This window comes from Hermetia illucens, chromosome 3, assembly GCF_905115235.1.
Source record: "Hermetia illucens chromosome 3, iHerIll2.2.curated.20191125, whole genome shotgun sequence".
Classification (NCBI taxonomy): Eukaryota; Metazoa; Arthropoda; class Insecta; order Diptera; family Stratiomyidae; genus Hermetia; species Hermetia illucens.
Window position 1 is genome coordinate 148,594,477 of NC_051851.1, and position 22,759 is coordinate 148,617,235.

The 22,759-nt window shown below is 43.3% G+C and overlaps 2 protein-coding genes across 6 annotated transcripts in view; both read right to left on the minus strand.

Moving 5' to 3' along the window:
* The window catches only part of LOC119653257, a 30,751-nt gene extending 23,503 nt beyond the window's left edge, over window positions 1–7,248 (minus strand). For 2 of the 3 annotated variants that reach the window (XM_038057867.1, XM_038057866.1), the window contains exon 1: window positions 6,318–7,248. In XM_038057867.1, the coding sequence (XP_037913795.1) occupies window positions 6,318–6,857 (540 nt within the window). In that variant the 5' untranslated portion in view covers window positions 6,858–7,248. The remainder of the gene's footprint in view (window positions 1–6,317) is intronic. The other variant, XM_038057865.1, reaches the window with a different exon arrangement.
* Window positions 7,249–18,102: 10,854 nt separating this feature from the next.
* Window positions 18,103–22,759, minus strand: part of LOC119653254 — an 81,350-nt gene continuing 76,693 nt past the window's right edge. For all 3 annotated transcript variants that reach the window (XM_038057861.1, XM_038057862.1, XM_038057863.1), the window contains one exon: window positions 18,103–18,801. In XM_038057861.1, the coding sequence (XP_037913789.1) occupies window positions 18,413–18,801 (389 nt within the window). In that variant the 3' untranslated portion in view covers window positions 18,103–18,412. The remainder of the gene's footprint in view (window positions 18,802–22,759) is intronic.

A 22,759-nucleotide genomic window follows, 5' to 3' on the forward strand; every position in this document is an offset into this window, starting at 1 on the left:
CTGAAATCTGGCATGCAAAGTAGTATCACTGGAGCGAGTGAAATGGGCATTTAACTCGTTCCATAGATACAAGTCTGCAGGTCCGGATGGCATCATCCCTGTGCTAGTAATAGAAGAAATGGATGCCCTGGGTCTACACATTCGGAATATATATCGTGCATGTCTTGCACACGGTTATATTCCAATTAAATGGCGGGATGTGAAGGTGTTGTTCATTCCCAAACCAGGAAAACCCACCTACACAGACGCAAAGAGCTTTCGACCGATCAGCCTAACGTCCTTTCTGCTAAAAGGACTAGAAAGATTAGTAGATCGGTTCATAAGGGATACACACATTCCTAAATGGCCACTTCACCATAGGCAACACGCCTACCAGAAAGGCAAATCCACGGAGACAGCACTCCATGAACTTACGGCAAAAATTGAAAAGGCGATGTCCGATAAAGAATACGCCTTAGGCGTATTCATGGACATCCAAAGTGCCTTCAATTATGCCTCATTTGCGGCAATTTGTGATGCGGCAAGACAGCATGGAGTCGAACCGCTGCTAATCAGTTGGATCCTTCACATGTTAGAGTAGAGAAAAATCCACATATCGGTCGGCCAGAAGTCTATTGAAGCAGGATGTCTCAGGGGTTGCCCACAGGGAGGGGTTCTCTCTCCACTGTTATGGCTCTTGGTGATGGATACCCTGCTGTGGCTCCTGGAGGACAAAAAAGTGTTCGCGCAAGCATTTGCGGACGACCTAGCCGTAATAATTACCGGCAAGTTTGCGGACACAGTATGTGACCGCTTGAATGCACCTCTGCATGTAATCCACAGCTGGTGCCTCCGCAATGGACTCACGGTGAACGCTAGGAAGACTGGACTAGTTATGTTCACTAGGAACGTCAGGTGGGGCAGCTACACGCTACCCACCTTAGCAGGGGTGGAAATCCAGCTGGCACAAACAGTCAAGTACTTAGGAGTACATTTCGACTCCAAGTTAACGTGGAAGCATCATATCCAGGACCAATATCAGAAATCCTGCAGATTGCTCTGGTGCTGTAGGAATGCGATAGGTAAGACCTGGGGACTTTCACCTAAACGGATATATTGGATGTATACATCCATAATAAAACCCATTTTGATGTATGCATGCATCGTCTGGTGGCCAAGACTGAACTTTGCTAACAGCAGGAAGCTGCTAACGCAGATTCAGAGACTTGGTTGCCTAAGTATTACTGGAGCAATGAGTACTACGCCGACTGCGGCACTTGAAGCTATCCTAAATTTACCCCCCATTCACTTGGAGGTGAAACGGAAAGCAGCCAACGACGCATATAGGCTCGATACAATTGGGGCGTGGAAAGGCGGCCAATCCAACGGGCATGCGTCTATCCGGAAATTCCTTGGAAAACATCCGGTAGCCCTGATGTCGACCGATCATATGGTTTCCAGATTCGTCTTTGAAAAGACATACACTGTCGTAATCACCGAAAGAGAAGAATGGTCGACAAGTGGCCATGAGTCTTTTCAGATTACAGACCTAATAATCTTCACCGACGGGTCAGTCACGGAGGATGGATCGGGTGCAGGTGTGTTCTCGGAGAATCCGATTATAGAACTGGCCCGACCCCTCGGAAAAATGACGTCCTGGCAGCAGAATCTGTTCCGACAGTTGGGCGGCATTATCAGCACTAAATGGCAACAACATATCAAGCCAGTTGGTATGCAGTTGTCATCAGGTGCTGCTGAAACTTGGCCGACTGAACGAAACATTTCTCATGTGGGTGCCGGGGCACTCTAACATCGCCGGTAATGAGGGGGCTGATAGACTGGCTCACCGAGGGCCTGGATCCACAATGGTGGGGCCAGAACCAGCTCTTGGAATCCGACCATCTACTGTCAAGTCTGCTCTGAAGGGTTAAATTGCAAGGATTCACGGAACCGAGTGGAGAAATTTGGACTCTTGCTGGCAAGCGAAAATCCTTGTGAAGGAGCCTAGGGACACTAGAGCAGCATTTTTGTTGTCCCTTAAGAATTGGGACATGAAAACCCTAGTAGGGCTTTTAACGGGACACTGCTCCTTAAACTAGCTTATGGAAAAGATTGGGGTAGTGGTTTCGGCTGTGTGCAGCCAATGTGAGGAGGAGGAGACAGCCCTGCACTTTTTATGCAGCTGCCCGGCATCCTCAGATCTCAGACGAAGACACCTTGGCAAGGTTTTCTTCAATGAGGAATCTGCACACTCTCTGCCTCTTGAGAATGTTCTCAGATTCGCTAAAGCCTGCGAACACCGTAGGCGGGAAGCCATTGAATAGGCAACTTACGGGGATAGTACAATGGGCCTAATAATGGCCTGAGTGCTCGGAGCTGCGGCTCCCCCCATTTAACTAAACTAAACTAAACTAGGTGACGCATAACCTACGTACACGGAGGCCCTTGGAAATTCTCAGTGAATGAAGCAGGAGAATTCGGTTTCACGGTTGATGGTTCACAGCACTTTCAGAACCACATCAGATGAGGCAGCACTTGTGGTGGCGAAAAAATAATTGTGCTGTACCATGCAACATGTATGGAGAGGTATATAGAACGCAGGCATGCGGCAAGGTTACCCTCATGGGGCACGGTGGCTGCTACAGACAGTATCTACATAATTTTGTGTTGGATGGCTTGCTGTTTGGGGAGGATGTAGAGCATAGATACATAAGTCAATAGTTGAATGGGCCTAAAGAGGATGGTGCCTCTCGCATTTACCTCAGCATCACGGATTACTTTTTCCGGGCGCAGGTTAAAAGAGATGCACGATAAGGCATCTCTTTGTTTTAGACCGTTGTTGATGTCGTTTGCCACAGAGAGAAAAACTGATCTGTTGTGGAATTTGCTTGGAATGAAGCATCTTTGGTATGGGACGATGAAGTGTATACTGCATCAAGATGGATCTTGTTTATGGTCGCGAAACTTTTGATGGTCCTGTGCGAGACGTTAACGATGGACCCCACATCCACGATGGACGAGTAGGATACAAATTTGTGGGCTAGCAACCTGCAAATTTTGAAATTTTATTGTTATCAAAACGTCAACAACGCCTCGGATAGGGACTGAGCTCACGCCAAAAACCTTTGGCTATCGAAAACGGACTATGATTGGTTTCTGAAGTATACGCATGCTTATCGATAAGGGTAGCAGGGATCTTTATAATGCTTGCTTCCTTCAACTTGTATAGGAATTCCAACGATATAAGCCGGACATTCTGGGCCTAATCGAAGTAAGATGGTGGGACTCTGGAGAGTACTCCTCCCCCTTTTGCCACACGAATGATAATGTGCTTTTATACTCTGGAAAGCCAAGTAGTAGCAGATGCGAATTCGATGTCGAGGTGGTTTTGATGTCTATTGCAAGGTGTGCCCTCTTGACTTAGGGGCCGGTTCCTGATAGACTTCTAACTGCACTAACTGGTCCAGGTCAAGGACCATCACAATTGTACAGAACCATGCACGGAAGGAGATTTCCCACATAGTGGAGAAAGATGCTTTCTACGAGCAATTACATGCAGTTTAGGAAAGGCCTCCTAAATGTGACGTGGACTCTGACAGCACCTTGCTCGGATGGGGAAACACGATCTTGGCGGCGTAACAATAATGGCGGGATGTTTGTGGATTTTTGTAACTTTCACCGCCTCTTCATTGGTGGCACATCGTTCGAGCACGGAGCCTGCCATAAGGTCAGTTGGGTTTCAACTGACCGCCAATATACGAGCAATCAGATCGACCACTTCGCGATCAGCAGTAGATTTAGTATTTGTACCCTGGCTGTGCATAGCAAGAGATCACCATCTGATGCTCGTTCAGATTCGCTTGCTCATTGCGTCCGCCACTTTTCGCAGAGCTGGGGAGCTCCGACGCTCCAAGTTTAGCTGACAAGTGCTTGTATGATACTGCTGTTGCTTGACAGTGGGAGAAGTCTCCTGCCAATTGGACTGCAGATATATTGGGTAATCCACCTGCCAGCTGCCATTAAAAACGCTCTTTTCTTGGATGCTACGCAAGTCGTCGCCCACGTCTCGAAGACGCGTCTTACGATCTGGTTGACTGTGGAATCGTTGAAATGAAACGATGAACGGAAGGGGTTGAAGGCTTTAGTGGTCGCTGCGATTGAAGGCGATACCGAGCAAAATCCCGGCAAGTTAAATGTAGTGCACGCCATGACAAGAGAGAATTTGCGATTGCGCTGATGCCGCAGATCGCAGTGATTTCAGAGATATATACCACATCGCGAAAGAACTTCTACGTGGTGAAATCTTGAAGGAACTTGAGGTAGCGGAGTCTGCTAGGGTTGCATCTGGCCAGCGATGTTATCTCTTCTTGTGACGTTCTTCATGCCACCTTGTCCGGAGGACGTGGAGGAGTTCAATGGACTATGGCATCTTTCCACAAATACCTCGACTACGCACGTGACATTTGTTTGTTGTCTTACCGAGTCATGGACCTTGGCTAAAGGTTCTGGAAAGGGAGGGGAGTAGAGTTGGCCTCAAGATAAACACCAACTAAGCCAGGGTTATCAGGTTGACGGTTCACCAAACTCTCTCCATCTGCATTAATGGGTAGAGCATCGAAGGGGTTGATTAATTTCCATATCTAGGAAGCATGGTTTTTGTCGACGGTGGTACCGGCTTGGATGTCGCCCCATCTATTAGCAGCGCTAGACCCGCTTTCGCTGCCTTCTCTAAAATTAGGATATACCGAGTACGCTGGCCTAATATTTTCTCAAAGAAAGGATTTGGTCGGCAAACAAGTCTCCCATTCGTAGACGGTATGTTCGGATAGCGGAATTGACAGCGGATAGGGAGGACAACAATGGCATGCAGTAGAATCCAGTCTCTCAAGAGGAGCGGGTCGCCCCAAGGTCAATTGGCGCAAAATAGTAGAGGAGGAGTTCGGCCGTCTCGGCAAGACGTGGGAGGAACTGAAGTGCATTTAAGCAAACCATGAAGGATGGCGCGTAGGTGTGGTTGATGCGCTGTACCCCACCAAGGGGTAATTGGCAATCATATCTGTATACAGTGGTGGACCTCGGCGCAAAACCGGGATGTCTGGAGTTCCTTATTAAGGCAGGCCTAGACCGGATACCGGTTGTTGCGCCGTTGATGATGATGATGATGATATCTGTATACAGTGTATTGGGTAGTCTTGTCTGCTTTCTGAATGACCTAACTTGGGCGCCATTTATAATAATTAAATTTCGAGATGGTCTTTTGGCTTTTTTCTATTACAAAATCTTCAGGAGAGCTGAAAAACATTACCAGAAGCAGACAGTGGTGGTGCTTAGGTGTGGCCAACGCGATGTTATACTATAATTATTTAGGGGGTTACCAGTCTGCCATTATAGTAGTCGCAAGTTCTAACTCCCCTTTCCATAATGTCTCGTAATGGGCTGCCAGCGGAAGCCTACCTCCTTGGGTCACTCAACATATTTCTAATGAATGTCAAAGTTTCTCCATACCTTTCTAGCAAAAACAGTGGCATAAATTAGGCCGTTATCATATAAGGGTTGTTGGAAATCAAAGCTCATCGAGAAAGGAGAGGAAGCGAGAACGTGGTCGGTGCTGGGGTCGTGTGCATTTGGATTGACTTCTGACTATTTCAGAGGCATCTATCTATCTCACTGTGTGATCTTTTGTCCACCAGCCTAGCTAAGACTAATTGAAGCTTTCTGTTGAGTGGACGCAATTAAGAGGGTAGAGAATCTGTGGATGTGATTACTGTTGACGTCAATTCGACTATTACAGTGGCTTCTTCGATTCCCTGAAGATAACTGGGGGCAGCTGACCTAAAATCTTTGGCAAAAATGCCGGCCCTCTCATTTTATTCAATTAACAATTTCTAGTGAATGTTTCTTTTTTGAAATATAATACAATATGATGCCTAGTCACTATCCATATTTATTCAAAGTTCGATGACATGATGCTTCCACTTTGCATTTACCCTGAGATTTTGAACTATGCCCGGCAATGCAATGATAAACTGAGCAAGTCTATCCCCGAGATAACGAATGCTACTATTAAATAGAGAGTGAAAAGTCTTTAATTGATTTTCTTAGGAAAAACGAAATGGGTGACTATCGGAGCTGATAAAGTACTCTCAATCCGTGTCACCATCGAAACGAGTAATTTGAATTGATAATAATGTTTTGAGGCAAAAAAGTTCGCATTGACGAATATGGGAGTACGAAGATTGCCAAGAAATTATAAATTCAAGCCCTGATAACATTTCCATTAATTTCGATTGGTCTCGGAAGACATAACAACGTTTTAATCTGAAACATTTCATACTCACAGATGTTTTGAACCTCGTGTTGATTAGGAAGTAATCTTCATGCTCATCGGTCGTTATTAGGAATGGAGCCGCATTTACATTTGCCAGAGACTTCGTCACAATCAAAAGAACCACGGCGGCAACTGTGAGTAAATTTATCCACGTTAGCTCATACGGAGTTAGAAGGTCAACCAGATTCCACGGTCCGCGACAGCCTAGAACACTAATCACAGCGAAAATGAAGGTATACAACCGCGAAAATATATAGAATGTAATTCGGTGTTTGTCGCGGTTGAAACTATCACAGATGAGTTTCTGGGGTAGCATGAAAAGCATGTATCCGACCAGGCCAATCACAATGGACGCAAGGGCTGAGTCGATACCGTCGTCAGGGAACAAGTAGATATCGGCGAGATTCCATATTCCTCTCCAAGCAGCGATCACCAAGGGTCCAATAACGAACGAGGAGAGTAGGATATCGACTAGGTGCAGCACTTGCTTATATGTTGTACTAGGATCGGGGACAGGACAATTCACCACAATCACAGAACCCTCGCACATGTTGAACTTTTCACACAACTCGGTCACTGGTCTAAAGGGTTTTCAGTAAATATCAGGGCATTTTTAGATAGTTTTGGCTCCTTCTGCTGTTTTTCATAAGGACTCGCGTTTTTGGAAACCACACTTCTGACACTTTGGTGGAGTTGCAGCCTTTTTAAGGCCTGCAGCTCGGCGCATCCACAGATTTTCTAGGCTTCACTTCCGAAAGAAGAAGTTGACACATATGCTAATAAGCCTCGAAGATACTTGCTCGGAACTATCGCTGGTCAGTACTGGCGACAAGATTGTTAACATCGATTTCCAGCGGAATTTGTATTTGACTGCTATTAAGATTCGACTGGCTAGCGAAAACGTTTCGAACGAACGGACTCCTTATCTCCGGGAGTATCAGCGTAGATTCGCCGTTTCTCCCTCTCGACAGACCGCTTTATCAGGTTATTGTTTCCAGTGATTTCGTACGTATTGTGTTTTATTTAATCTACAATCACTTAAGTAGAAAAATAACCGAATAATTTATGAATTAGATGTTTTTTCCCTGTTTTGGAAGACTTTCCGTGTTTATATGTACTTTGAGGAGCCACTAGGTTTTGCGTTGATAGTAAAACTTTACTTACGTTCATTATGTAAAGCTGAAAACTACCTAGAAATAAGACATTACTCGCCATCACCATTACCTTGATTTGATATCGATTATTACTGGCATTACTTAATCTTTTAGATTCGATAAGAAAATCAAAACAAATGCCTAAGTGTCAAGGGAGGTGCACGTGATTGTTGGAGATTTTTAAGGGAATTTTTCTACACATAAATATCTAAGTAAGTTGACACGTAGTAAGTTACACACGGCAAGTGTTGTAAATAAGTTACACAAGATTCCCTTCTCTGACCTTGCCTTTATTGTGGGAACTCAGTGAGGAAGATTTTTCACGGAAGTACGGAGAAACTATAATAGAAGCTAAGCTGTAATCAGATGTCAGACCAAGGTGTGGCGTCTCTATGCTAAGAGCCTCTGGGTACCAGGCCCTCGGTTTCAACTATCATACAATTGTTTCGCCTATGTGTTTGTCATGCTAGTGTAGATCAATCGGTTGTACAGCGTTAAATGTGATGGTAAAGAAACTGAAGCGGAGTTTCATTGAAAATAAAGTGGGACATTGGAAAAAAATTCTAAACAGCACAAAACACGTCGCAAACCAGAAGTTCAGCACTTCAGGTATGAAAGGTTTTGTTGACCTTTCGTGTAAAAATGTTTGGGTGCTCGATGGGTCCATTGATATATACATCGTAGTGTATATACCTTGAATACACCCTACATTCGATTCAATGTGGTGCTGACCTCTTAGAGAGGTAATTTGGCGTGAAAGAAGCAACTTTGACCTACCGTAACTTCGTTAATGAGAGAAGGATTTCCACCAAACTTTAACTTTCTAGTATGATGCTTCATATCAAAACCTATGTGTGTCTGAGTACTGAGACCTTAGTGGTCCATTGCACTCGATTTCCCGTTCTAACGGAATATCCCGGATTCGTTTATGTATCGCAGGATTTTCGATAGTGAATGTGATGTTGCCCACTGCGGTTGAAGCATATCAGCACCAAAAATCTGATATCTGATACGTCCATAAGCGGGGTAGTCATATAGAAAATGTTCCGTGGATTCCGCCTCCTCATTACAGGATGGACACAAATCATCTTGAATAATTCCTATTCTGAACATATGCCCAGCTAGTGAATTATGACCTGTCAGAATGCCCACAAAACTTCTGTAAGAATTCCTGCTTTTCGACAGGATAAACTTTGCAATATGTTTGTTTGGTTCTGACAGGAAAAGTTTGGTCTGTCTAGTAGCATGAAGGTTTCGCCACCTATAATTTTGGGAAGCTTATTCCCAGTTTTTGATAGTTGTATGAGCCAATACTACCGACACCCCAATTACTGGTTCCGGTCCGAGCGTGGGGAAAGTTGATGCCTTTTTTGCTAAAGCATCTGGGATTTCATTTCCCTCTACGTCACATTGACCAGGTACCCAGAGTAAATCCACCGTATTGAATTTAGACACAGAATTCAATCGGTTTCTACATTCCTGATCGATTTTTGAAGTGATCACAGTACTACCCAACCCCCTCAATGCAGCTTGACTATCGCTATAGATTGCGATGCGCCTGCCTTTCAACCGTCCTTAGGATCGCATAGACTTCAACCTGAAAGACCATTGTGTATTGTCCCAAAGGAAAAACCCACTTCTCATTTTTATTCGAGAGGTAGACTCCTGCTCCAGAACCATTTTCTTTTTTTGAGCTACCGGTGTAGGAAAAGTCAGTATATCCTGGCACGCATTCTTCTGGTTCCTCTTAGTTTTCTCTTCGTTTCAAAATAACATCATATCTTCTACCAAACAGATGTATGGGGATTTGAGAATAGGAAGGCATTGCGAAAACTAGATTCAATTCTCCCAATGACTCTTCCAATGCTCTGTGCCCCCCATGTTCACTCTTTTCCCATAGATCTAACCGCATTAGTCTAGGAGCTGCTCTCATTGCAGTGATCTGCGTAAAAAAATATAAGGGCTGCAAATTGAGTAGTGCATTCAGCGCTGCGCCGGATGTGGTGCTCATGGCACCAGTGATCCCAAGACACACAGTTCTTTGCAGTGTGGCTAGTTTACAACGAAAACCCTTTTGTTTCACCTTAATCTACTATATTACGTATGCATAAGTGAACATCGGCCTAATGAGAGCAACATATATCCACATTACAACCTGAGACCTAAGTCCCCATTTCGAGGCAAAAGTCCGCCTACACAGCCCATAAGCTGTAAGAGTTTGTTTCATCTTTATTTCTACATATTTATTCCAAAGAAGCTTCTTGTCTAGAATGACAGATTTTGCAGTTCGCATAGTAGTGAGTCGATCAGCATACTTCACAGAATTGGCGATAGCACACCTCCTTTCGTCGCTTCCGTTGTTAGGTAGCAATCAACACCCATACTCTCTGGCAACATCACAGAGCTTTTGGAAGGGTGCACAGTCAAAAGCCTCTTCAATGTCTACGAACACCCCCACCGCATACTCAGCTTTCAGATTTGCCTCTTCTATCTTTTAAACCAAAAAATGAAGAGCAGACTCACAGGACTTTCCGCGTTGGTAAGCGGAAGTGGGTGCGACCTTATCGCCTTCTCGCGAATGTGACATTTCAGTGAAAATGATGTTAAGCTGATTTGCCTGAAGTTCTTTGAACTAGAATAGTCATCTCAGGCTTTGGTATGAAGAGTACATTCACCATCTGTCACGTAGCCCAGAGCAAGACATCCTCGAAAAATATTTCTTCGAAGTTGCTCTAAGTATGCTATACCCTCCTTTAGCATCGCTGGGTAGAAGCCATCCTTGCGAGGTGCATTGAAGTGTTCAAATGATAGTATATGACCTCTAGCCTTTTCATTGGTTATTACCGCTCTTGCAGTGTTCGAATTTGTGCTGAAGGGTTCGCAGAAATTGCCAATTTTCTTCTTCCCGCTTCTGAGATCTGTTCTCCCGGGTGGTGTACTTCCAAGAAAGTCTGTATAGACTCAAATCTCGAGTTCGTGAAAGTACCATCCGGTTTTTTAAGAGAGTCCAACCGGGCCGACTCATCCTTATTATGGTCTGTGCTCAGCCTGGAAGTCTTCCTTTTAGCTTTCCTTTCACCAGTTCCTCACAGTATGCTCTAAAAGAGTCTCGTATGGAACGTTTTACGAGCCTCTTATATTCACGCTGTGAGTTTCGGAAGTTTAATCAATCTTCATCTTCATTGCTTTTGCAAGCACGATTTCCTGAGTCTTTGCAGTTCTCAGTTCCACCCTGAAACCATTTTACTCCGTTGCCCTCAGTAAATAGGGCACGCCTCTTCAAAACACTCAAAAAGTTGCGATTCAGAGTTTTCAATTGATCTTCTATCGCCAAAGGACACCTTAGTCGTCTAGGGAGTTCAACTTTGTTGTCAAGAAGTTCATTGAACTTTGTCCTATCCATTTTCCTAGGATTCCGTCTTTGTATTACAGGCTGTTCGTCTGCGATAGTTAGACTAAATTCTAAGTAACGGTGATCTGCGAGTGAGACATCTAACACTTGCCAGTTTCTAATCAACTTTAACAACTTTGAAGTGCAGATTGTTAAGTCAATTACTTCACTTCTTCTTGGCCCATGGACGTAGGGGAGCAGCCTACGTTCCCGGCCATCAGACCAGCTGAAGTGATAAATTCAGACAGCTTATAACCTATTCTGTTGAATGAACGCTTTACCTTCTACAGAGTAAGGATTTGTGTCATATATAGTACTACTCCGTGATCTGGCCACCTTTCCGTACCTGTGATTGTCATGCCCTTGAAAGTGTGTAACGTAAATTCACTCTTTCTCTCTTCTTTAAGGAAAGCTTGACTCATGTGGACTACCCTTCCCGCCTCCGCTTTCTGAAACTCCCCTTCCTACAACAGCGTAGATCCTATCTGGATTTATGCACATTTTTTAAACTTTCCTCAGGTCTGATGGACAGTTCTGCCTCTAAAGGCAGCACTTGTCGTCCTGCGTCGTATAACACACGTAGCGCAGACATTTTCAACGTGCTCTTCGCAGAAATCGAAGTCTATTTCCCTTCCCCGATTCCTAGGGTTTGCCGAAGTTACAACGCAAACAGCTTGGTCCTCGAAACTTCTTTTCTTTAAGTAATTTTAAGCATAGGATAAGATTTCCGCAAAAAAAGACAGAGATTGATTTTCTTGAGACTTTCTTGAAAGTTTTGAAAAATTCGTTAAAAAACCAAAAGCAAACTTTGATCCTGAACACTGAAGCTGGGCGCCATCCCGACTTCACCGATGATTCCCCACACATTCAATCGGGAGCCAATCGCATTTGTTACTGCGGTGAGAAGCAATTCCCATCAGTGCCGTGTGCTTGAGTAGTCCACAAATTACAGGTTGTAGTAAGGCTGGCCCCTCGGACACCCCGTTGGGGGGGGGGGGGGGGTTCATGAGCAATCAGGTGGCGTTCCAAGCGTGTTTTTCGAGGTCTACTGCCCAAGTCTGCCCATAAGCGGAAAATGAACGTTCGGCCGAAGGCAATTGATCGACGTGACGACTGTGGAAGGCAAGAACCTCGATGAGATTACGAGGGAGGAGGACAAAAGGAGGAAACTGGTGCAGCAATTTCAAATTTAAGAGGGAGTGTCGAGACAATAAAGAACTGGCACAGGCGTACGATGGTATGGTAACAATCACCAGCGTGCCAGCTTGGACAAGTAAGTTGCTGGAAGCTGGTGAAATCAAGATATATAGCGAGATCTTTTAGAAGCGTGTAAAATGGCGTCAAAAGTTAGCTGGTGTGGAATTTGGGGAAAGACAATGCATTTTGTTCAAAGTTGCATAGGGGATCAAAAGTCAAGAGTAAGTGACGTTTATTCAATAGCGAATCATACGAAGGCAACGTGATGTGGGCCACCAACAAAAGTGAAAAGTGCGCAGTTTGGGCGACAGGAAGATATCCATTCGGAGAAATAACTGCAACACCTGGTAGTGGGTTTATAAGAGATAAAATTGAGGGTGTTCATGTCTGTACGTCAAGGGTGAAACATGAGCGAATGTTGCTTGAACTGCTTTTAGACACTTCAACACATGGTTTATCGAGTGGGAAAGCAAAGTTTCTAATAACAGGGGGCTGGTGTTGCCTTCACTTCGCTTGATGAAATTGGGAGTACCTATACCATAGCTAATATTGGAAGTACCTATACTATTCGTGAAGGGAGGATAGACTCAGTGGTTGATATTATCTTTATAAGCAGTGCGTTGAAGAGAGACATAACTTGGCAGTACAAGCATAGTGGCCATCAAGCTATAATAATAATAATCGCAACAATCCATATTGGATCAGGTCCTTGAAGTGTGATTTGACTCACGTCCTCATTCACAGCTGAGTCGACTGGTATCCGACGTCAAATCACGATACAAATCGCACTGCACCAGTGAGATTTGAACCGCGACCTTCCGTACGACAGCTTTGTGCTCTAACCACTTAGCCCTCCGGACACATCAAGCTATAGTGGGACAAAGCAGTGGAGTCTAAAAATCTTTGACGAGGAAATGTTCGCTGAGACACTTAGGAAAAGTTCCATGCCAACGAAAGAAAACTCTGCGCGAATTATCAAAATCCTAGTGGTAGCCTGTGGTGTGTCTATGCCAAGGCGCGGAAATAATGTTCACAGATTACCGAAATCCTAGTAAAATGCCTGCGAGCAAAAGGAAGTTACCAATGAGCGAAGGATGAGTAAGAAACTGCACCGAGAAAGGCCAGGTATAAAGCTTGCCGCAGAGAGCTGCGGAAGGCAATCCGCGAGAGAAAGACCCGAAGAATTTTCTAGAATGACCCTTCTATTGCTTGGTAAAAGTTAGGGACTCAAATAGCACCCGAGTTGGACGGAATATCAAACTTGGATTCGAAGGCGGCGATAAAAGCAAAATCGGGGTGGTTCATTTCCACTTTTAATACCTGTTTGGAAGAGGACTTTTTCCCAAATCGGTAGAAAAGCAAATGCTGGTTCTGCTGCCAAAGAGTGGTAAATCACCTGGTGAACCATCATCGTATCGTCTGATTTGTCTGTTGAATAGTATGGGAAAGCTGTTGGAGCGAATTATATGCGATAAGCTGCTGCCAATTGTGGAGCAGGCAGGAGGCTTGTTCACGCAACAGTGGCTGATTAATGGTAAGTGTTCTCAACGCAATGGTTTAGTCGAAAATTATTTGCAGTTATAAGGCGGTCGGGTGGCACCAAGAAAGGTACCCTTATTGGCAATGCTGACGATATTGCAATTGTGGTAGCAGACAAACATTTTGTGGAAAGGTTAAAAGGCTTCATGTGGGACAGCATATGAGAGAGTCCAAGTCTTCCATCAAATACTTTGGTGCTATGCGGGATCATAGCTTAACCTTCAATCGATTGAATCGATAATGGAGTGCATTGTTCCGGGAAGTCTCCAAACATGAGGCATCTGAAGTATCTAGTTAGTAAGATCTATTCTCTTAAATAACTCACTGCCCATCCAATTCGACCGCAAGAACTTCTGTGCTGCCTAGACTGGTAGTCGTATTGCGAGCGTTTCAGTATCGTGATAGGCTTTCCTTAAACTCATAATACACTTCGCAAATTTCTTCAATTTGAATTGTTCCTTTAAGGCGGAGCGGATTTCTCCTTTCGACGTCATCTAGATCCTTAGAATGTATATAGATCTTATACTTTTGCGCGCATTGTTAGAATTGATCCATCCGGACTATTCCTTATTATACAGTCCAATAACTTTGGCATTCATTGACTCCTTTTTAAGGTTTTGTGTAAACACAAAACCTTATTAAAATCGGTTTACTGTCTGTCTGTCTGTCTGTCCGTCTGTCTGTCTGTCTGTCTGTCTGTCTGTCTGTCCGTCACACGCATTTTTCTCGGAGACGGTTATAGCGATTGAGACCAAATTTGGTAGAAAGGTGGGAACTGTGAACGCTCACGCATACAGTGAATTACATCCTTTTACGTCGAATTTAAGGGGGGGTCCCCATACATGCAAAAGATGGGTGTAAAATTTTTTTTCATCAAATATAGTCATGTAGGGTATCAAATTAAAGGTCTCAATACTTTTCAAAGCCGATCTTAGTTTTGACATTCGTTGGAAGGGTGAGGAGCGCGGGGGGTTGAAAGTGATCACTTCTTTAAGGGGGCCATTCTCAGAAACTACCAAACCGAAAAATCTGAAAAAAATCAGGAGGCTGCCACTATATGGTGCCTGGGCTCCGAAATACCTTCCATGCCGATATCTGTTTAAATAAAGTTAATAATAGTATATTACTACAATTTTTTGTAATTGGTTAGAAGCCCCCCTTAAGTTCATCCTAGTACCATGAAATTTTGCGGTGAGATAGGCTATAGTATAGAGCATGATCTTACTAAGTTTGGTGGAAATCGCGCTATTACTAACAAAGTTATGATACTTCAAATTTGTTGCTTCTTTGAAAATTGAAGACTATGAATGTCAATATCACTCGAAAGTGGATACTCTCACATAATATATGGATATATTACGTGCTACGTACTAAGAAATACACAAAACCTTTCGTACCTGAAGCGTCCAGCTTCCGGTTTCCCGACTTGTTTATGATTTACGGCGCTTGGTATTGGCAGTGATTTCACAGTTGACCAGTTTCTCCTGATCTTTGAACAACTGTGGCGGGTGCTATTACCGTTTTTTCCGTCCAGTGATCTGGATTCAACTCATCTTTCTTTGGTTTTATTACTGGCGTTCCTGGTAAGGTGCTACTTCTTCTTGCCTAAATTTAAATCACTTGAAGCATTAAGTGTCACGATGGATCGTCATATTGCAAACACTAGCGAACTAGGGTCCCCCAAGGCCTGCCTCAGATTCCCAGGATTTTTGTTCGAGTGGAAGTAACAGATCTGGAGCAACTGCAGGTGCAGTGATGAAAACCTCTGCGGAGAGACCGTCATTCGGTCTCTCATTCTGATGCTCCTCGAGGCAGATCTGAGACCGTTGATCGGTCGTCCACAGACTTCTCATAAGTTTTCCTCTGTAACTCCAGCGATCGAGAAAATGCCCTGTTGAGCCGTTCGTCGAGGTTCCCTTTTTCATAATTGTAATTATATTGTTGTGTCCGGATAGCTGACGGGTTAGAGTACGGAAATTCGCGGTTCAAATCTCACTGGTGGCAGTGGAATTTGTATCGTGATTTGACGTCGGATACCAGTCGACTCGGCTGTGAATGAGTACCTGAGTCAAATCAAGGTAATAATCTCAGGCGAGCGCAAAGCTGACCACATTGCCTCCTACAGGGTACCAACACCACCTACACCAACGGCTCAAGGAGTGGAACGGTGAATCAATGCCTGACGACTGGCAACGAGGTATTATGCAGCAGTTATAAAGGTATCACGTTGCTGAGTACCATCTATAAGATATTCTCCGCTATCTTGCTAGCCCGGATAGCCCCATACGCCCCGAACATTATTGGCCCATACCAAAGAGGCTTCATTCTAGGCAAATCAGCAACATATCAGATTTTTTCTCTGCGGCAAACGATGGAAAAACTGTTGAAATATGGACATCAGTTGCACCATCTATTCATCAAGTTTATGGTCGCCCATGATAGCATAGCCAGAGTAAAACTGTACACGGCCCATGATAGCATAGCCAGAGTAAAACTGTACACGGCCATGAGGGAATTCGGTATCCCGATGAAATTGATAAGACTGATTAGGCTGACTCTTAGCAACCGGATATCGGTTGTTGCGTCGTTGATGATGATTTCTTTTTAGAGCGCCAGGAATGTTTCTTCCTCGAACGCTTCTATTGCGCCTTCCACCGTCTTTTACTCTGTTTCTAGTGTCGAGAAAGATAGCCCGGTGGTCACTGTGGGGGTAGAATTCACTTACCCGTTAGCCTATAACTCTCGTGAAGGAGGTGCAGATGTAAGTCAGATCACGATCGAGCCTAAACCTTTACTTCAGCAGTTGAAGACTCACCCCTGGAAACCGTCAGCAATTATTGTAGTGCTATGGTATTTAAAATATAACACAAAGCTGTCAAACATCTCGTCATTTTGTGAAGTTGTTTCACTAGAAGGACAGTAACAGCTGTAACAACTATATCGGCGCTGCTAATTTTTGCGTTTAGAAAGCCAGCTCCCGGGAATGCCATTATTTCTTCTATGGCTTGTCTTCCGAATCCTTATATCGCAGTTTCTAGAGCTATCGTGCGTCCACATAGAACCACCATAATTTCACAGGTTACTGCCTCGTCGTATGGTCTGTGAGAACAGGTATTTAGCTGTTTCTCAGTGCTTGAAGTTGATTTGCATCAACCCCATTTAACCGTACGATTCAACTCCCTATTATATGCTGGATACTTGCCAATAGCTTTGATCACCGTTCAACTAGGTTTTGAGTCTAAGCCACAACCTATTCTCGCCTGTTGTAATCAGTTTAGTCGCTAATTCCACCGGTAAGCTAATAATAGCGGCCTGTATGACCCCATGTGCCTTTTTCGTCCTGTTAATTGCAATCCGTTCTATTCCACTAAAGCTAATTGTTCCGTTAGCGCAACACAAATATCTTCTGTGGTGTAACCTCGTCTAAGTTCTTGCATTCGATTCTTATCTCCTGCTTACATGGAACATACTAGTCCTTTCTTCTTCTTTCTAGATTTAGTTAACTCCAATATCAGATCACCTTTCTGCGTTCGCCCGATGCGGCTCACACTCACACCCAAGTCTGTCAATTTCCGATCCACGGATGCCCGCATAGGACATATCTCCCTTATTTTTTTGTCTGCCTATCTTCATCCATCTCAAGTTTACCAGTGTCGATTCTTCTTCTTTGCCAATGTTGACCTCATAATTGAGGAACTATCAATTTTTGCCAGGATTTTCGCCGGTTCAGCTTTCATCGGTGAAGATGCTTTTTTCTCTTGATCACTTGTTGGGCACAAAAGGAATCACTAACACCGTCCCTATTCCATTTCTCCACTTTCACACTCAGCTTATATTGAGGCGGTGCCCTATTTGTTTCCCATGTCATTTGGCCACATAGCGCTTGGACGTTTTTTCCTCTAGTGTCCTAGTGTAGGCCAACTTAATACCCTGAGATTGAGTTCATTTATGAATTCCTCACTGAATGTAATGCCTAATGTAATTCTCTTTTCCTCTTTTTCATGCAGCTATGCTTGGAATGATGTGGAGAACGCGTCCTCCTTTTTAGCCGCTTTCGGAATGAAGACCACTACTTGGTGTATATCCCAATTTTAATGCTCCCTGCAATCCATAAGGCTCCTTTTGAAGTAGTGCTGGGGAAATATCATTGATTCCCAGCGATTTCAGTGTTCTAAGAGTGGTTTTTATTACTATTATGTTACTCCTTTCACTTATCCTATGTGGGTTATCTCAGACTCGCCAGTAACTCGTCAGAGGTTCTATCGTTATTTTGGAGTTGCAGTCGAGGTGATCTTTCAGTGAATGTCATCGGCTCTCTGTATTTTAAGGGTCAAACTGTCAGACTCCCAACACTTTTGCAAAACCGCAACGTTTTGACCTTGAGAAGTGATGAGCTTTTAATTGATTTGGCTTGGATCAGATAGGTTGCCAGTTTAGCGAACTCTCTATTCTTGAAATTTCCCAATCACACAATTTTTTTCCCTCTTCATACCATTAAAAAAAGAACCTTTTTGTATCAACAATAATCATTTTATTCAGACTAAATATTTACAATATTTACGGTTCACGTTTACGACCATTCAATGATTCACTGGAATGTTCATAAGATTTCCTATAAATTTCGCTAACGATAAGCCTATTAACATAATAAATTAATACAAATGCAGCGCACATATGCATAGATAATTACAATAAGTTAAAGATGAAGTTTTCGACAACCAAAACAGGGTGATTTCGATTTACCAAAGGTTCCCGATCTTACGCCATCTTTGTTTATTCGTAAAAAAAGTAAAACAAACTAACTAGATCCAAACAACGAAATCGCTAATCCTTCAAAACATTTTGGTCTGTGCCGTTTTTGGTCCTCTCACTTAAATTTGTCAAATTTGTCAATTGTTTCATCTCAGGATCACTTAGTTTGCCTACATTACTCTTAACTATTTTAATATTATTTGTTTGGGATTTGTCTAACAAGAACATGGTGTTGTTTTGGTCCTGGCGCTCTAGTGCATCCAGGAGACGCCTTTGCTTCTTGGTTCGTTCTTTCTGGAAGAACAGTCGAATGTAGTGAATTGGGAAGACAACACATTGTCCAGCTGGTTCCTCGGCATCAATGTAAACGCCCCGGACTAGAACTGAGTTGGAACAGTTGAGGAGCGCTAGTAACACGAAGGAGAGACCATGTGTCAGCCAATCGCTTAGAAGACGATTATCTGTGGAAAAGAATAGAAAAGATATTTTAGTCATCTTAAAATTAGTTTAATAAGAAGAAGTTTAAAGTCTAACATCGTGGAATTACGGATGGGAATAATTTCCTGTCCTTCTCTGAACGTAGGTTGCTCTTTACTCTGATTATGATTGTCTAATTTGTTCAAATGCCTCCCTTGGAAATGACAGTTTATACCTATCGTCCTTTTTACAGCACCTTTCCGACTAACTAACTAATTCTTGCCGGGGAAAGGGGAGAAGTTGACCGTTAAGGATAAGAAAGTTGAAGTTGAATTATTTATAGCCTTATCCTTGGCCAGCAACTAGGCAAAGTTGACAAATAATACTGAATTTTAGTTTTAGTTCCTTGGACGAATTGAAATCAGATGAACAAAACTCACCGGATGATAGGCTTTCAACGATCAATGTATAGGACCCGGTGGATACCAGTGAACTGGATGATATCAGTCAACAATTAACGACCATGGTGAGGTCACTTGAAACATTGACGGGATCCTTAACGAGGCCATCTCACAGTTTATGATTTTTATCGATATGAGAGAGCATATCTTAATCAGAGTGAAATTATGCGAAATTATGAAAACTTGTTTGCACTGATAAAGGGAACAAGTGGTTCCCGAAATATCGGTTTTTGCAAGAATAAAATACCCACACCAACGGAAAAGAAACAACAAGTTTTTATTACTTCAAGAGCATATCTTAGTTCTTGCCGTGCCGGAAAACCATAGATGTTTTCCTTTTTTCCTTAAAACTTTAAATCTTCATAGTGGCAGATATCATTGATGATTGATTTGTATGATAGGCTTTTGAAAGACTTGACAACCGCATCGAAAGTTCGCACAATTCTCCGAAACATATAGCATTACTGGCTCTCCTTTTTTTCCAAGCTGCGATCAACCTGAAAAATTTTCTGTTGCGATGAAAAAAATTGAGATTTCATAGTGCTTCAACGGGGCACTCATTGTCCTTTTAAAAGTTGTTAGCCTTCATCTTTGCATACGATCCTTAAACAAAAGGGGCAGTAGAGAACTTGCAGAGCCTATTGTAAGCTAAATATTCAGATTATTTCTAACTGCTGTCCACTACCTTGTATCTACGATTTCCGGCACAACTTGCTAAACTGCGGAACACTTTCGACCTTAGATATAGCTAAGGCCTATCATCAAATCCCTGCAGTTTCCGAAGATATTCGAAAAACGGAAAACGCTTTTTGGGCTCTACGAATTGGATGACTTTCTGTTTCAGGATTCATCCATTATGGACTGCGAATTCTATATTTCTGTCTTGTTTATTTGGATGATGACGTGATTATTTCTCCTTCAAAGTCTGAAAATTTAGAATATTTAGAGTGTCTTTTTCAACAGTTCACTCTTTATTCTCATTCGCAGGAGAAGCCGGTTCTAGGCAAAGTAAAAGCATTTGGGGATCTCCCTGGGCCTAGAGCGGCAAAAGAGAGTTGCAGAACATCATCATACTTTTAAATACAAGATTCCGATGTGATCGAATGGTCCTTTGACGCTATTCTTGCTTCTGATACCACGAAGCTAAAGTTGGTTGAATCTACACTTCTGGGTCTTCTTAGGTTCATTCGTCGTTTCCGCGGATAAGGCGGCATTAGTTTAATTCAGTTTCTAGATTTTTCATGTCCTACTTCTAAGGGGATTACAAAAATGCCGCTCTAACGGCCCCTGGTTTTCTTCACAAAGACTTTCACTTGCCGACAGGGGCTCCAATTTATCCATTGGGCTGCGGGAATCCTTGTAGTTTCACCCTCCAGAGTAGACTTGACAGTAGATGGTCGGATGCCAAATGCAAGCTCTACCCCACTATTGTGGATCCAGGTCCCTGGCTAGACAATCTATCAATTTTTTCATTATCAGCGATGTTCGCGTTTTCAGGCACCCCACATTAGGAGTGTTTCGTCCAGTCGGTCAAGTCTCAGCAGCTGGCGGACTGTGGGAACAGATTCGAATGGTACGACTCCGAATTTTTAGTCACAAAGATTCTTTTTCAGCTCCCAATAAAATGGCATATATCTCCGCCTGGAATATTATCCTCATTTTTCCGAGAGGTCAGGTCAGTTCCATAATTGGACCATTCCTTCGGCAGATCTGTCTTGCGTGACTCCCATCGGTGAAGATTATTAAGTCAGTAATCCCTAAAGACTCGTGGCCATTTATTGACCATTCTTCTGTTTGGCGATTCTGGCGGAGTATGTCTTTTCCATGACGGATCTGGAAATCATATGATCTGCAGGCAGCAGAGGCACTTTATGTTTGTTGAGGAATTTTCAGATAAATGCATGACCGTATCTCTGGCCGCACTTCCAGGTGCCAATGGTATTAATCCAACATGCGTCAGTAGTTGGTTTCTGTTTCACCTCCAAATGAATGGGGGTAGATTTAGAATAGCTTGCAGTGCCGCGGTAGGCGTAGTACTTATTACTACAGTGAAACTTAGGCAACTGAGCCTCTGAATCTGCGCCAGCAGCTTCTCGGTGTTAGCAAAGTTCGGTTTCCGCCACCAGAAGATACACTCATGCATTAAAATAGGTTTTATTATGGATGTATACATCCAATAAATTCATTGTGGTGAAAGTTTTCAGGTCTTAACTATTACAATTCTACAGCAACAGAGTATACTACAGGATTTCTGGTACTGCTCATGGGTATGGTGCTTCCACGTAAGCTTGGAGACTAAATACACTTGTAAATATTTGACTGTTTATTGTAGCTGCATTTGCACCCCTGATAAGGCGGGTAGCGTGTAGCTACCTAATCTAAAGTTCCAGGTGAACATAACTAGTCCAGTCTTCCTAACGTTAAGTAAGTCTGTTAAGAAGGCACCAACTGTGGATTTATTGCAGCGTTGCATTCAAGCTGTCACATACTGTACTCCCAAACTTGCCGATAATTATTATGGATAGATTGTTTGCAAACGTTTGTGGAAAGACCTTTTCTGTCCTCTAGGAGCCATAGCATAGGAGAGAAAACCGCTCCCTAAGATAGCAGCCCTTAAGGCATACAGCCTAAATAAACTTCTGTCCGACCAGTATGTGGACTTTCTCCACTCCAGTATGTCAAGATTTTAACTGATACAGTGGATTGATTGGATGCTGTCTTCATCATCATCAACAGAGCAACAAACGGTATCTGGTTTAGGCCTACCTTAATAAGGAACTATAGACATCTCGGTTTTGCGCTGAGTGTCGCCAATTCGATATCTCTAAAAGCTATCTGACGTCCTGGCCTACGCCATTGCTTTATCGCAGGCATGGTTTTGCTCTTATAGAATTTCTGAGCCGGATCATCCTCATCCATATGGATTAAGTGACCCGCGCACCGCAATCTATTGCGGCGGATTTTATTCACAACCAAACGGTCATGGTATGACTCATAGGGTTCGAATCTTCCATCCTCATGTAGGGGGCCAAAAATTCTTCGGAGGATTCTTCTCTCAAACGCGACCAAGAGTCTGGAATTTTTCTTGCTAAGAACCCAATTCTCTGGTTCTTTGGTATTTAGTGTTGACGTTGCTACCATATATGTGTTTCGTTTTGCCTTCATTGATGTCTAGCCCAAGATTTCGCGTCGATTGCCGCCTGCTCGATCTGAATGAAGACAGTTTGTACATCTTTGGTTGTTCTTCAAATGATATAAATATCGTCAGCATTGGCCAATAGTTGGGTGGATTTAAGGAGGATGGATAATGCCTCTCGCATTTACCTCAGCATCACGGATAAGTTTTTCTAGAGCCAGGTTGAAAAGGATGCATTATAGGCCGTCCCCTTGTCCTAGACCGTTGGGCTCGAGAGTGATCCTGCTGCTTTTGTATGGCCTCGCACATTGGTTAGAGTCAGCCTAGTCAATCTTATCAATTTCGTCGGAATACCGAATTCTCTCATGGCAGTGTACAGTTTTACCCTGGTTGTGTTATCGTAGG